General features: G+C 54.0%; 1 protein-coding gene across 2 annotated transcripts; it reads left to right on the top strand.

The window, feature by feature from the left end:
- The first annotated feature begins 1,274 nt into the window (after positions 1 to 1,274).
- GDPD2 (glycerophosphodiester phosphodiesterase domain containing 2) lies at positions 1,275 to 15,383 on the top strand. 2 transcript variants are annotated; one of them, XM_019618066.2, is made up of 16 exons: positions 1,275 to 1,379; positions 7,466 to 7,609; positions 8,548 to 8,651; positions 8,742 to 8,835; positions 9,013 to 9,072; positions 9,439 to 9,537; positions 9,849 to 9,942; positions 10,378 to 10,523; positions 10,668 to 10,750; positions 11,296 to 11,446; positions 11,905 to 12,120; positions 13,024 to 13,175; positions 13,473 to 13,620; positions 13,805 to 13,887; positions 14,278 to 14,306; positions 14,597 to 15,383. In XM_019618066.2, the coding sequence occupies exons 2-16, from the start codon at positions 7,496 to 7,498 to the stop codon at positions 14,647 to 14,649; spliced, it is 1,626 nt and encodes a 541-aa protein (XP_019473611.1). In that variant the 5' UTR covers positions 1,275 to 1,379; positions 7,466 to 7,495; the 3' UTR covers positions 14,650 to 15,383. The 2 variants fall into 2 exon arrangements, with proteins under 2 accessions (XP_019473611.1, XP_010713274.1); XM_010714972.3 differs by lacking the exon at positions 1,275 to 1,379 and adding an exon at positions 5,361 to 5,490.
- The last annotated feature ends 267 nt before the right edge of the window (positions 15,384 to 15,650 follow it).

Here is a 15,650-nt window from a genome sequence, read left to right as displayed (position 1 = left end):
ATCTTAGTTGGTACTCTTACTGATCCACAGGCAGAACTAAAGAGCATGCATTCTTTTTATTTTAGCATTATTTCCAATCGTCGGTTACAGTTCATCTACAAGCAGCAGCTAAGAGTCTCCTCCACCAGGCAGCCTATACATACATATGTTCAAGATGCATTACCAGCCATACAAGGTGCTCATATACACCCACAGCGTGTTCTTTACTCATCAGAAAGAGCATTTGGACACACTAAATCTTCACATCCCCTCATCCCCTCCCAGCACTCCAGTTTTGGGAAGCAGGTATCTGTATAATCTATAGGATCTAGTCCTAATTGGCCAGAACAGATCACTTGTAGCAGGTCCCTCAGGCAGCTGAAGATTTTTACATGTTTAAGCTCTGCCTTTCAGAAGGGCTCCTCCAGTTCATTGCCAGAAGGTTAACAACAGAAACTGAGTTGTTTTCTGCTTTGCTTTCTTCTACACTTTCCAGTAGCAACTCCTCAAGAGAACTGCTTTTGAACATTATTGAGTCTCTCCATGTTGCCAATCACTCCGTATTTAAAACCAGCATCTCTTATAGTTTGATGAAAGCCTCACAGGAGAAAAGACAAGATAAGTTATATTTAATTTCTCCCACTTTTAATGGAGAAAAAATCTCCCCCTCCACAAACCAAGGCGTAAACTCAAGAAAGTTTTCTTGCTGCTGCACACTCCCTGCAGCCCAAGCTGGTTGTTTATCCCTCTGAGCCGTAAGCATTTTGATAACATCACTAAACACAAGAAACCACAGATAAAGCCCCAGAGATGTTGGGAGCATTGCAACTCTGGGAAAAAAAAAATAATAATAATAATAAAAAATAATTAAGTACAGACCACTAACGAAAAGCCCTCTGCAGCATCTCGTACCAATTGAAGACTTAAAAGAAGACTTGATATAGTAGCTACCAAAATAAAGCAATTACAGATTTAAAGGAAGCATCCCTAACAGATGAATAAAAAGAATAGGGAGAACTGAAGTTTTGGGAACTGTTTTTTGTTGTTTTGTTTTTTAAGTTATAACAGTTGAGGTACATTAAGCAATTTAATAAAACATTGACCTCAGTAAAAGCATTTATTACTGAAAAAGACTTTGAATAAGCTGTAAGTAATTGATGTAATAAGCAAAAGAATTGAGGCAACTTCAAGGGAAAAGCTAATTAACAAACAGAGCAGCTTCTCCATGACACAACCATACCCCCCAACCACCACATCACTCACCACCCTTTACCAGGGACCTTTTATACAGACCTACCCCAACACAGTGCTCTGGAGGCTGGTCATATAAATTTGGCAATGGCAAACAGCTGCTGCTTGTGTGCACTGGGGAGCTTGGGACAAGAAGCTGCTTCTGTCTGGTGAGTGTGCTAGTTTTAAGGGCTTTTCTTTCCAATAGTTAAGTTAGTTGCTTATAATGTTTGTAATGCATGAGTTGTAATTAAGCTATGCGTATGGTAAAAGTTACTTTTGAGGAAATGTGTCTTGTGAATGAGCTGCTTTCCTTAAAATAGTAGGTAGTGTTCTAACACTTTTGAGAAACTCTCTAATAACAGAAGCTTGTAGTTATAGTGAAAAATGCTGTAGACTCGTAAGTGCTATGGGAGTGTAAATAGCTTGTGGGTATCCTGGCTCTCAAAAGTGCTGTCTGCTCTTTAACTATCTATCTGAGAATAAGAAAATGATAGTAAATCAAGCTCTTTTGTTCTCTTCCCCTATAGATGAAAAGAGACAGCATCCTGTATGTAGTGATATTCTTAAAGTAAGGGTAATTTGAGCAGTTATCTGTGTTAGTGCTTAAATACAAAGCTAAACCTTGTAAGTGCTTGGGAGTCTTAACAGGTATTTGTTATTGAAGGCTTTTTAGTGAACTACTTAAGCTAGTTTCTAACTAAAACACTGATTCAGTGTCTTATTTTACCTAGAGTGCTGTGAAGTCCTTGGTGATGCTATAAGAAAATACATGGCTTAACAGGAAAACTAGTCATGATTTCATGGGAAGCTTCTGAAACAATGGGGAAAGGCAGATAGCTTAAGTGACAAATCGACTTTTTGTTCTATGGTGTGCCTTAATGTTGTGATACTGCATCCAATTCTATATCCTGAATGGGGGGGGAGAAACAAAAACCTGCCATTCTGCTTTAACTATGACTCTAAACAGAAGACAGAGGTGTGCCAGTAGTAAGCACACTATTGTAAGAGTTTCTCTCCAGTGTAACAGTGATGATACATCTTAAAGGTTAGTAAACAATAGAAAAAAAGACTATGTACACTTAGTACTACAGAGGAGTAGTCGAAATGATAGTTATAAGGGGTTTATTCTTACTGACAAGGGAAAACATTTTATTTCTGAGGAAAAATCATAAATATTGATTAGGAAATGACACGAATCACTGCTGCTGCTCTAGGATGCGCTTCAGTGCGGAGCAAGAGGGGCTCTGCAGAGTGTCTGTGCTGCCTCATTCACTAAGTAATGCCTATAGTAGAACTTCTAGTAAAGCAGCTATCCATGAGGAAGGGAATTAACTACAAACATGGCTCTGCTATAATGAAACTAGTTGATTTTCTCTGTAGAAAACTGTAAAAAAAAAAAAAAGCTGAAGATTCAAAAAAGATTCAAAGTTACACATGGGTATATTCTGAGTATCTTTTTTTATCATGTCTTCAATGTAACACTTAAGGTTTGGCTTCTGTTTATAATTGTGTGGCTTCAGTTTAATTATGCAATAAGGCAAATAGGAAATGGGAAATGATAAACATCTTCAAATCCTAAACTAGTCCAAGTTTCAACTGTAAAAGCTGCACCTAAACAAGAAGGCTATTTCAGCTCAGTGTACAGATCTCAGAGTAGATTTCTGACAGATCAGATTCTGGTAGCTAAACTTTCTCTAATGGAAGTGAGATTCCCTTGTTTGAGTTCTTCCTACTTTTATCTGCTTCCACCATGGAGCAAAGACAAGTCTTGCATTATCGTGACTTTAGATATGCCGTGATACTATTCCCTAAAAGTCATTTCCTGTTTATCAGCATCCAGCCCAAGGTTTGCCATTGTGTGCAGCATGAACTCTTAATGTTTGCTTGCACTTCATCCTCGGAACTCCTATCATTAATCTCAATTACTGCCCCCAAATGATTAGCACTTCCAAAGATCAGCTCTGTGCTGCTTTCATATGCTTTGGGAATGCAAACCATAAGGACCACCCATAACAGTTTTGCTCAAGTAATTTGCCTCATATTATATGAACTTAGTGGTGGGGGCTGAAATAAATGCAGTTCTGCAGAGGTTTTTCCTCACGCTTGCCAATACCCTCTGGTGTTCTGTTCAGTTTTTCAGTGGGTTCCTCACTGCAAGGAAGAATTTGAGGTGTTAGAGAATGTCCAGAGTAGGGCAGTGAAGCTGGGAAGGGTCTGGAGCATCAGTCTTACGGGGAGCAGGTGAGGCTGGGATGGTTTGGATTGGAGAAGAGGAGGCTCAGGGGGACCTTATGGTGCTCTCCATCTCTCTGCAAGGAGGTTGTGGTGAGTTGGGGGTCGGCCTCTGTTCCTGGGTAACAGCGGTAGGATGAGAGGTGATGGCCTCAAGTTGTGCTACAGGCGGTTCAGGTTGGATGTTAGGGGAAGCTTCCTCCCAGAAGGAGCAGTGATGCACAGCTGCACATGGAGCAGCAGGGTCACCATCCACGGAGGCGCTCCAGATCTGTGGGGATGTGACACTGAGGGATGTGGTGATGGGCACGGTGGGGTGGGTTGGCCTTGGGGATCTTTGTGGTCTTTTCTAACCTGGAAGAAGGAGAAAAAGGAGAAAAACAAACAAACAAACAAACAACAGCCCTAGCCATTGAAAGTAGCGCTATGATCCATACTGATGTGTCACAGGTGAGGGAGAGTGAAACAAACCGTGCGGGAGGTGACCGACGAGGCTCAGCCAGCGGCGGGGCAGCGCTAGCCGAGCGCGCCCCCTGGCGGCACGAGGCGGGCAGACCCGGCGCACGTGCCAGTACCCAACATGGCTTCCGCCCCTTAACGCTATGAGACGCCGCTGCCCTCACGCAATATGGCCGCCTCCCTGGGGTAGCGGCAGCGTTAAAAATGGCCGCTGACTCACAAAGGATCGAAATCGGGGGTCTGCGTGGAAGGAGCGGGCTTCCCTTAAAGCCCACGGGATCGGGCAGGGCTGCGCGGCCCGGCCACGAGCCAGCAAATGGTGTCAAAGAGAGACCATAGAGTGCGGGCCGGCTTAGCCACAGACTGGCAGCTGCGAGACAGCGCCCCCTGGTGGGCGGAGGCCTGCGCGGCTCGCGGCACCCACTGCTGCGTGTCTCGATACCCCATTTCCGCAGTGACCTTAGCCCCCACTCGTGCTCAGGATTTTCCTGCCTACCTGTGTTGTTTCTCGGTTTCAATGGTCCTCTGTCCCTCCCTGCTGCCCGCAGTCATCCCTTTGAACCTGCAACCCTGACCCCGATGTCAGATATCTGCTCTCCTTTGCTCAGCTCGTGGTCATAGCAGTATATCTGCCTTCTCCTCTGGGAGTGGAGCAATTAAAGAATATTGCACTGCTGCCATTCTCTGATCCATCTGCTGATAAGGCCTTGCAGATATACTCAATCAGCACATTTTGCAGAGCCATTTACTGGTTAGTTGCCAAAGCTGTAAATGATGGTGTAGAACAGCTGTGAGCAGTGGAATGTCAGTCAGGTCTGGCAGACACCACACTGCTGCTGGAAGCTGTCACCTCCCCATGCTTTGGTGCCCTCAGCTCAGTGCAATTTGCAGAAGATGATGGGGAAAGGTGTCACTGCTCATCCTTCAGCTGTGTTGAGACCTACGGATGAGGGGACAGCTGTGGGAGATGGAGAGCTGGCCGTGTCCATTTGCAGGTGGCATCAGGTTGATGTCTGGGTACCTCCATCCACAAAATGTGGATGCATTACCCTCAGCCTGAGACAAGAAACAGCTTTTACTCTGTGCTTTAATCTTCATGGCATTCCCTAATGCCTGCTGTGTGAGGATCAGCCCTGGGTTGTGTCTGCCCAAAGGCCCCTTCTGCAGGGAAGGGAGCCTCAGCCCGGGCTGCGGGCTCAGAGCAGCCCCTTACTGGGAGACCCAGCAGTGCCTCCATCCTCCCTCCTGACCCTTAATCCTCCCTGTGCGTGGGCTGCCTGCAAACTCCCCCGTGCTTCCTCCCCTCCTTCCCCCCCCAGGGCCCCTTCCTCGCTTCTCGAGCAGCCACAAAGCCTCGGGCACAAAAGGCTCTCCCGTCGCCCTCCCTGACCCCCCCGACAGCCGCCCGCCCTCATCGGCCTGTGCGGGCCTGCAGGCGGCACCGACAGCCCCGTCGGGCCACGAACACACCCAGCAGGGTGTGAGCGGGCGGCACGGAGCCGAGCTGCACACCAGCAACCGCCTGGGAGCTCAGCCCAGCGCTCACCTGGCTGCTCGGTACCCGCTGTCGGAGCCCGACGGGAGCAGGTATTTCCCCGCGGGAAGCACCGAGGGGGCGGCCGCGTGGTTGGCAGGGAGGCAAAAAGGGGGTATTGCCCTGATGGAGGGTGGGGAGGGGAAGGGAGTGGCTGTGCTGCTCCTCCTGGTTGCGGGGATGGAGAGCGCAGGGGGATGCGGTGTGCGAGGCTGGGAGTGGGGTCTGCGGAGCTGTGGAATTGCCCTGAGGAGCTCTGTTCACCTGCCCATGGGGACAGCGGGGTTGTGCTCTGGGCTCAGGCAGGGTGACACGGTGGGTGTAGGGATGGCACCCTGCTTGTGGGCATCAGGTTGTCCTGTGCCAGCACCCCAGAGATGCAGCCCCCCCTCCGCAAGGGGCTGTAGGCATGTACACTGCTGTTCCAGCAACTGTAGCAGGGCTGGCTGTACTCTGTGGGGTTACCTGCTGAGAGCTGAAGGAGGGCTTCTTGAAGTCCCAGTGATTCCCCAGATATCCTCCTATGAAAGTGTAGCCAAAGCTGTGCAGCATCTGCCGGCTGTGCAGTGCCTGCTGCCTGTCCAGCCCTCCTCTATTTGGGACCTGTGCCCTGTGCAGAGGTGTTGTGTGGTTACTTCTGGTGCTGTTGCTCGCAATCCAGCTTCCAGCTGGGGGGAACAGGGTGGCATTTTTCCTCTGAAAATGCTTTCAGCACCCTGCAGACCATGTCAGCAGTGTGGGCGTGTGGCCAGCCCTGTGCTACTGCTGCCAGGCTTGGGTCCCTGGCCAGCCCTGTGCTGTCTGTGCACAGTAGGCTCAGCTGTGCAGGACTGAAGTTCAGCTGCAGCCACTCCCACTGTACTTCATACCCTCGGTGGGATCCAGCGTGTGTGTGTTTGTCTGTCTGTCTCAAGGTTTCCCTGAGCAGGGCTGACACTAGTGCTCACATGCTATCAGCAGCAAGAGGGGGTCAGGAGCAAGTCCTGGGAGATGCTGGCTGCACCCACTGCTCCGTGATGTGGGTCTGAGAGCTCCTGAGCTTTGGCATCAGGGAGAGAAACTGCCTGGCCCCTGGGGTCCAGCTCTCCTCATTGCAGATCATTGTGATGGCTGTATCATTTCTCAGTTTGCGTAGCACCAGTCAGTTCTCATGGTGTGGGGACTGTCCCAGGAATGTTCTCCTAAACAAGTGGAGATCTTGCATTTGTGTGGGAGTCGTGCCTGGGACTTGTGCAGGGAGATAGGCATGTGCTTTGCCAGGTTAGAATGGGACATGGCCCTGTTGGACTTCCTACCCCCAGGTTTGGAGAGGATGTGGCATTGTGGTAAGGGCTGGGAACGTGCCATCTCCTGGCTCCCACACCTGGTTCTGGGGTCCTATGGGGTTGCAGTGAAATGGGAGTCTAGCTCTGCAAGAGTAATGGTGCTGCTTGGGGTGGGTTGCAGGCTTCCCAGCTCATTAAAGAGGTTGGGATGATGGGGGGAGTGGGGGTGTCTGCAGCAGGGCAAGCAGTAGTGAAGATGGGGTTCCAGGGTGTGCCTAGAGGCAGATCCTGTTTGGGGCTCTCTGCTTCATCCAGCCAAGAACCAGGAGCATGGGGACCACAGCAGGGCTTCCCAGTCCTTCTCCCATTCCTGGACCACTAGCAGCCCTGCACCCAGCTATGGTCCTGCAGCTGTGGGGTGCCAGCACTGCCAGAGCCTGGATCCTGCACTATGTCCTTGCTCTCAGACAGATCCCCTAACCCTGGGCTGGAGCTGGCCCTGCTCCCTGCTAGCTCTGGGCTTGCTGTAGCTCGTTGTGCGTAAGGTGCTGGGGCAGCCTGCTGAACTAGTTGGGCTGCATTGCCTGCTCTGCTGCCCTGGCACAGTGCCCCACCTGAGAACGTGGCCAGCAGCCCCGCTATGTCCCAGGGCTGTGGGGCAGTGGCTTCTAACGCAGCCAGGATGCTGCAGTGCCCCATCCCTGTAGGGCTGGGAGTTGGTGTGTGTGGAGGTCTGTGCCCACACTGTGTGCATCCCATGCAGGACACTGACCCGCTGTGACAGCCCTGCACCATGGCAGACCCTCCTGGCTGCTGCCGCCCATGTGCCACCTGCCTGCTGTGCCTCTACAGCTGCCAGTGGATCACTGCCAAGAAGGAGAAGAGGAGGGGTCTGAAAACCACCAAGGTGATACTGTGGGTGATGCTGAGCTGGGGCTGGTCCTGCACCCCAGGAGAGCCTGGGATGCCCTGGGACCCCCCCTCTGCCCAGGGGCTGCCCTGGGAGCAGTGAGAGGGGAGGCATGAAGGTGTCAGGGTGAGGATGAGCCCTCTTCCTGCTAGGCGACAATAAGGGCAGCACAGCAGCATGAGGCTGAGCCCATCCCCTGCCCCACCGGGCACGCGTTTGTGGCAGGCTTTGCACGTGCCTAGAGCTGAGCATGGTGCGGGCATGTCCTGGGATGCAGGGTGCCCAACGAGGCACGTGGGAGGCACAGTGCCTGGGCAGGGTGCGGCCTCCCCCAGGGGTGCTGGCAGGGGGTGTCCCAGTGATTTGTAACCCAGCACTGGGGTGAGGCCCTGGGATTCTCTGAGGTCTCCGACTCCCATGGGAGTGGCTGTGCCATGGCTTGTCCCATCTTGCCAGAAATGTGAGAATTGGTCCAGGCTGCTGGCTGTCCCACTTGGCACCTGGCTCATCCCTGCATGTGTGGGGCTGGGGATGGAGAGCCTGGAGCTGGACCTGGCGTTGGATGGGTGGGCAGAAGTAGCCTGGGGGCTCCTGCAGCTGCTCAGCCCTTCTAGTCAGACTAGTCCATGCTCAGCCCAGCAAACTGGGGATGGCACCTTGCTCCTTGACCTTTCCCATACCCACAGTCCCAGCCTGCTCTTGAGGCTGCTGCAGGGGAACAGGAGGCCATATCAGCCTTAGGGCTGCCCTCCAGCCTGGCATCAGCTGCTTCTGAGCTTGTAGTGGGAGGTGTTTGTTCCCCAAAGAGCTCTCCTGGGCAGCTCAGTGCCTGGACCCTTGCTCCCTGCTCCAGGCTGAGCCTTGGGCTTCAGCACGTGGCTGTGGTCTGGGTGTCATGCAGATATGTGCATGTTTGTCCTCTCTCTGGTTTTCAGTGTGACTGCAGCTGGTTTTTCTTCCTCTTCTGTGTCTTCCTCTTCACGTTGGTGTGGCTCTACATTGCCATCATCATCCTCAATGATTTCCACAACTTTAATGAGTGAGTAGGATCCCACATCAAGCCTGACCTCCTCCCCCTCTTCCCACCCTCCATGCCACCCATTCTTCTGACCATCCCTTTTACTTGCAGGTTCATCTTCAAGCAGCAGAAGCTGTGGCTAGACTGGTCCCTGGTCCTGTTGATAGCAACAGCTGTGCTCATCACTTACTCAGCTGTGCTGCTGGTGAGCCCTGCTGATTCCCTCTGGGTTGGCAGGGGTAGGGATCAGTGCTGGGCATGAAGCCAGCTGGAGACTGAAGACCCTGTATGCACTGGGGGGAGGGGAGCAAAGCTCCAGTGTGTCGTTTGAGAGCTGAGATATAGAGTACGGACGAGCTCTGACATCTCCTCCTTCTTTCAGATCCTTGCTTTGTGCTTGCAGCTCTGTGGCCAGCCCTTGAAGCTGCACTGGCTGCACAAGGTGAGGCTGTTGGTGCAGGAAGATGATACATGCCCTGGGCATCTGCATGCTGGGCACATAATCTGCCTGGTCCTCTCCCACTGCTTTCTGATCCTTGGCAGCCACCTGGGATCCTGGTCTTTGCACTTGGGAAACTGAGGCCAGCCTGCTGGGGCTGTGTGTGGGCAGCAGCTGTTTGTCCTTCAGCCCCAGGTCTCTGGGATGGGACTATTCTCTTTGCTCCAAATGTGGGGTACTGAGTTCAGCTGTGGATCAAGATGGAGGGAAGGATATCTAAAGAACTGTGGGGGGCTTGGGAGGGAGGGCCTGCTGATCTAGAGGATGATGATGTGTACAATCCTAACTGCCCTGTGCTGCTTGACACAGGTCCTGCTGATCATAACTGCCCTCGTGGTGGCTGCAGCCTTCACAGGGCTGGGAATAAAGTGGGCAGAGGAGTGGAGAAGTGCACGCATCTCCCTGCAGGTGAGCTGGCTTGACCAGAGACTCCCATGCTGTCCTATTATGGAGGCTCGTGGGGACAAGATACAGAATGGTGCCTGGGCTTCCCAGCATGACTGTGTGCTGTGAGAGCTAAGCCCTGTCCCAGCTTGGTCTGTGCAGCCCTGCCTGGAGCAGCTGTAGTCAGGTGGGGGACCGGAGGGGGACCTTGTCCTCTTCTCCCTGGCATTGAGGCTGGCCCTGTGGTGCTGGCTGTAATGGTAGATCCCTGCTATTGGATTTTGAGGACAGGAGCTGGGCTTGTGATGTCTGACGCCCTGCCTTTGTCTTTCCAGGCAACAGGTCCCTTCCTGCACATTGGAATTGTGGGAGGAATGACGCTCCTTGCCTGGCCATTGGCCAGCGTCATCTACCGCACCCACAGCACAGGTAAACCCCCCCCCATAGGGTCTCCACCTCTCCCTACAGCTGGCTGCTCTGTTTCCTGCACTCCACTGAGAGGCACTGGCAGCAGAGCAGTGGTGCAGTGGGAATGACTGAGTTCTGCTATTGATGTATCAGCTCTGCTCCTATTTGCTGCTTTTTATACCTGGGTGCAGCTCCAGCCCAGACTGCTTTGCAAATGGAGGAGAGGTGCAGATGGCAGTCTACATTGACTGTAGAATGGCAGAAGTCCTCTGTTGGAGTGCAAGGGCATGTGGTGGGCCAAGAAGAAACCTGCAGTGTTCTTGAGGCTGGAGATGCAGTGCCTGACCTAGGGCAGCCTTAAGCGAATGCTGAAAGAAGCAGCATCAGCTTGTTCCCAACAGCCTGCAGAAAGCTTCCTATGCATCTCATCCCTGCTCCTCCTTTGTCTTTCTCCAGGCCTCAAGGTGTTCCTGCTGCTTGCATACTCGGCAGTGATGATTGCCCTTTACCTGGCTCCCCTGGGGATCACCTCACCCTGCATCATGGAGGAGAACCAGCTGCCCCCCAAGCCGGCCCTGGTTGGCCACCGAGGAGCCCCTATGGTGAGCAACAGCGCTTAAGGTGACACGGAGCTGTGGGGCACTGGTGCATGGCTGAGAGGTGCCTGAAACAGCATAGGGCTGGAGGATGTGGGTGAGGAGAGTGCTGTCTGCCCCTTTCTGAGCTGACACTTGCTCCCTTTTCAGCTGGCCCCTGAAAACACCCTCATGTCTCTGCGCAAGGCAGTGGACTGCGATGTGCAAGTCTTTGAGACGGACGTCATGGTGAGGTAAAGGGGCAGCAGGGCTCAGAGGGAGGAAGGGGCCTGTGTGTCCTGGGATGTCACCTTCCATGTGGGCGCCTGGGGAACAAACCTGCAGGACTGGCACAGTCTTCATTTGGAGTCTGCCCTGTTCAAGGGCTCTGCCAATATCACCTCCCCAGCATGGTCCTGGCTGTAGCTGGGTGTCCCAACAAGCTGGGGAAGGTGCTTGGTTTCTTCTGTTCACCCAGGCTGCCTTCCAGGCCATTAGGAAGGAGGGACCCTTGGGTGGGAGGGCACTACTTGGAGAGCAGCCCCTGGGCCTTCATCTCATGCAATCCTCCTGTGGGGAGATCTGTTGCAGGGAGCAAGAAACTGTGTGATTCCTGGCTTGGCTTCTTGGTGCTTTCTGCTTCCTGGAGGCTGATCTGTCTTGTGCAAAAACTCAGAAGTAGGCTTGGGATGGAGGTTACTTTTAGAAAGTGGCTGGGAGAGGGTAGAAATGGCAGGGCAGTGTTAAGAGGCAAACAGCTTGTAACATAACCTCCTTTTTCTCTTTGCTCTCTTGCCAGTGCTGATGGGGTCCCATTCCTCATGCATGATGAGAAGCTCACCAGGACCACCAATGTGCAGACTGTGTTCCCTGAGAGAGCCACCCTGAACAGCACTGCCTTCAACTGGACAGACCTCCAGCAGCTCAATGCTGGCAGCTGGTTCCTGGAGGTCAGGATGCAGGGATGGGTGCATTGAGGGGGGGAGGGTAAAACAAGAGCCCTGCCCTGTGTTGTGCTCCCTCTGCAGTCACCTGAGCAGTGTACAGGAGCACTTTCATGCCTGCGTGGATCCCTGGGGTGTAGTTACACCCTGTGCTGGCTGCTGCACCTGGGGTTTGCTCTGAGTCACAGGGAGTTGGGTTGTGGGGAGATGTCTCATGCTCTGCCGGTGCTCACACTGAGCTGCACAGCCTGCCTGGGCATGGATGCAGCTGGGGCAATGCTGTTCAGGTGACTAATGACCTGCTGAATGCCCACAGGTGCTGGGCCTGCTGGATCAGTGCTATTAGTGGGCAGCAGGGGAGAGATGCCCTGTGCCCATCCCATGGTGGGAGGCTGGAGCAGCACTGGTGGGAGGTGGAGGCATGCAGGCTCTGCCCATAGTGGCTGACTATCTTTCCCTCCTAGAGGAGACCATTTCCCAGTGTGCAAAGTCTTTCACATGGCGATCGCATGCAGGCGACTCGGCAGAAGATCCCATCCCTGGAACAGGTGCTGGATGCAGCCAAGGAGAGCAATATCTCCATCATGTTTGACCTCCGGCCAGAGAACCACAGCGATTACCAGAGCTTTGTCAATGCCACCCTGGAAGTCATCCTACAGTCTGGCATCCCACTGCAGCAGGTGAGCTGCCCACCAGGTGCTGGATCCTGCTGTCACACTGAGCATCTCTATTTCCCCACACACCCCATTGCCATCTATGCTTCCTGCTTGGCCATCCTGTTGTACAACCACCCCATAAGCAGCTGATGACCTGTCCTTGGCATGGTAGCATAGTCCTGAAAGAGGTCCCAGGGTTCTCTAGCTGGGAGAACTTGCCAAGAGTTGGGGGTAGTGCATAAAGCTGCAGTTCATGCAAATACTTGTTTCCCAGAACTGGCCACTCTGAATAAACAGTGACTCACTCAGCCAAGGGAGGGGAGCACGGGTACAAGTGCATTAAATCAATGCTCCCTGTGCTGCACCACACCTCTCCATGCAGTTCCTTGACTTGCTGCAGCCACCTCAGTTTCCTTTGTACTTCATTGGCCTCAGTAGTGTGAGGCACGTGTTACCCTGCAGGGCTTGAGGAGCACCCAAATTGCTTTCCTTGTGGGAAACTTAGGGAGCAGTACTGTAATGCTGGCCTGGGGTGCATTCTTGCTGCAGTTGTGGCCAGAAGTGTGCTCTGCTCAATCCTTCAAGGACCCAGAATGATGTCAGCGCCCTGCAGTGGTGTTCTTAGGCTGGAGTTGCTTTCTCCTTTTAGTGGGGTTTGTGCTTGCTTCTTGGCTGGGATGAGTTCTTAGGAGACTGCCCTGGCTGAGGTCCTCCAGGAAGATCATAGAGCCATAGAATCATTTGAGTTGGAAGGGACCCTTAAAGGTCATCTAATCTGACTCCCCTGCACTGAACGGGGACACTTATAGCTCAAACATGTTGCCCAGAGCCTGGTCCAGCCATACATCCAGTGTCTCCAGGAGTGGGGCAGTGTCTGCAGAGCCCTGGAGTATCTCTTCCTTACATACATTCCCTGGCTCTGCCCAGGTTCTGTGGCTGCCAGATGGGTTCAGGGAGCAGGTCAAACAACAAGTCCCAGGCGTTCAGCAGATTTATGGCCGGAAGAGACTCCAGGATGAAAAGGAGCCACTGCTGCACGTCAACCTGCCCTACCAAGACATGAGCTCTGAGGAGATCAAGTGAGAGCCTGGGAGGGGAGTGGGCTATGAGTCTGGGGTCTGACAGAAGTGAGGCCCAAGCAGGGCTGAGAGCTGGGTAGAGGCTGCAGCCTGGCATGCCCCAGAGCTGCTGTGGGGGATGGAGGCTGCAGCTCTCTGTCTGGCCAGCAAGTCTACCCTGGGTCTGGCTCTCCAGACAGTTGCTCTACGTGGCTGCAATTGCTGGATCACATCCCAGACATGCAGGCCTTTTTGCCACGAGCTGAGCATGCTGGCACCTCGCTGTCTGCCATGCTGACCACGGCTCTCCCTGCACAGGCAGTACCGCCAGGACAACATCTCAGTCAACCTATACGTGGTGAATCAGCCCTGGCTCTTCTCTGTGCTGTGGTGCTCAGGGGTGAGCTCTGTCACCACCAATGCCTGCCAGGTGCTGAAGGAGATGAAACGTCCCATCTGGTTGCTGGTAAGCAAAACCTCTGTCCTGGTGCAAAGCTTCCTGGTGTGAGTGGTGGGTCTGGTCCTGCAGCTGCATGCAGGGTGGGCTCTGTGCTGTGCTGCTGTGGCAGTGTGACCTTGCAAACCTTGCTGGTACAGCGTACAGGACTGTGCCAGCAGTGGTGCTCAATGCTTGGCTTGTCACCTTGCAGCCCAGCAGCACGTACCTCATGATCTGGATTGTTGTAGACTGTGTCTCCTTCCTGATGATCCTCTGGGCCTTCCTCTTGATGAAGTAAGTTGGATCCCTGGGGTAGTCGTTGGGGAGGCTGCAGGGTGCCCTGGCTGGTGAACCCCCATGCGTGTGCCATCTGCTGCCACCCACTCTGGGCTGATATCCTGAGGTCCCCTGGCTGGGAGAAACAGCACTGCACAAAGGCAGCTCTTAGCATCACACTGCTGCTAAAAGCATGGCTTGGCCCTTCCCGAAGCAGCTGTACTCACCAGCTTGCTGTGCACCCCAGGGCTGAGGCTGGGGGACCTTGCTCTGCCCCAGCTCCGTATACCAGGAGCAAACTGTTGTGTGCTGTGGGGCCCTGCAGTCTGTAGCCAGGAGCTCGTGAGAGGGAAGGAGGAGGGGGTGCCCAGACTGACATGCTAACATCGATCCTGCTCCATCTCCTAGGAAATGCTCCCAGCGAAGGCGGACGGCTGGTGAGTGCACAGACGCCGGCTCCTCTGTCCCTGGAGGTTCCCTGCAGGCAGCCAGCCTGCCCCAATGGAGCGTGACTGAGCCCTGCAGACTTTGAGATGGCTGAGGGAGGGAAGGGAATCCCAACACAGGGAGTTCCGGCCCTGCCCTTAGCAAACAGCCCTGTGGGATGGCATTGGGGATGCCCGTACTCCCCAGCTCTCCTCCAACCAGCTTTTTGGGCAGGTCTGCCTGTCGCTGCGGGGTGGTGGCTGCAGTCAATGACTATTTGCTTTCTCTTCTTTCTCTCCAGAGTCTGAGACGGACGTGCTGCTCACAAAGATCAACAGCCTGATGCAAGACTGACCCCTCCAGCCTGCAGCGGCCATGGGGAGGGGCAGCTGGAGAGGTTCACAGCTCAGGCAGGGAGTGCTACCCTGGCTGGATCCAAGGCTCCTTTCCTTTGCAGCTTCCTGAGCTTGCAGCCTTCCTGGCTCCCGATGTGGTGCAGAACTACTCTCATCCATGAAGACCTGGAACTGGGTCTCTTGCTCCTGCAGGCAGCGAGGGAACAGAGCTGGGGCAGGGGGCTGCTGCTGCTACCTTGTGTCCTGAGAGCTGAACTTTTCTCCAGGACCAAGACCTCAGCCCTGGGGTGCTCGGCTGGAGGCTGGTGGGGGTCTGAGTCACTGTTTGGTGCAGGGGTATGGCAGCCCGCTGTCAGCAGCAGCACCGGTGATGGGGAAGCCTTGTTTAAAGTGCTGCTGCCCAGTGGCAGGAGATGAATAGGAAGGGAGGTGTGGGTTTGGCACATGACGGAGGGGGAGCAGAGCCCTTTGCTCCCAGTGCTGAGGATGGCAGCCTCGCCCCTTCCTGCTGCTGGCTTTGTGCTTGCTGGCCGGGGTGCCCGCTCCCCCCGCAGCCAGTCCTGCGGTGCTGGGGACGGGGAGCGGGGTTGGGGTGGAGGGAACCTGGGCCACGGTGCCCCTACGGTGTTGCACAGCGGCAGGGGATGCACCAGGGCCGGGAGCACTGTTACTTAGCATCGGGCACTTTGAACTTGGAGAGGGGAGTCTGTTTCACTTGCTCCTGCCTATTTATGTCAATAAATCAGCTGAGAGGTAGACAGTCCTTACCAGCGGCGAGTTCGGCGTAACTCTTTCCTCCCCTCCCCTTTCAATTTCTCCCTCCCAGCTCGGGGCAAAGCAGCGATACGCGGTGTGTCCGTGCCACCTAGTGCCGGCGTGGGGAAGCACCGTCGGGGCGGGGGGAGCGGAGGCAGCTTCTGACCGGGGTCCTCCACCACGGGGAGCGGACCGGCTGCGGGGCGCCGAACCGGGTCGGCCTGAGGCTACCGATGCCCGGGG

This window comes from Meleagris gallopavo, chromosome 9, assembly GCF_000146605.3.
Source record: "Meleagris gallopavo isolate NT-WF06-2002-E0010 breed Aviagen turkey brand Nicholas breeding stock chromosome 9, Turkey_5.1, whole genome shotgun sequence".
NCBI lineage: Eukaryota > Metazoa > Chordata > Aves > Galliformes > Phasianidae > Meleagris > Meleagris gallopavo.
This window is presented reverse-complemented; position numbering and strand designations above follow the sequence as displayed.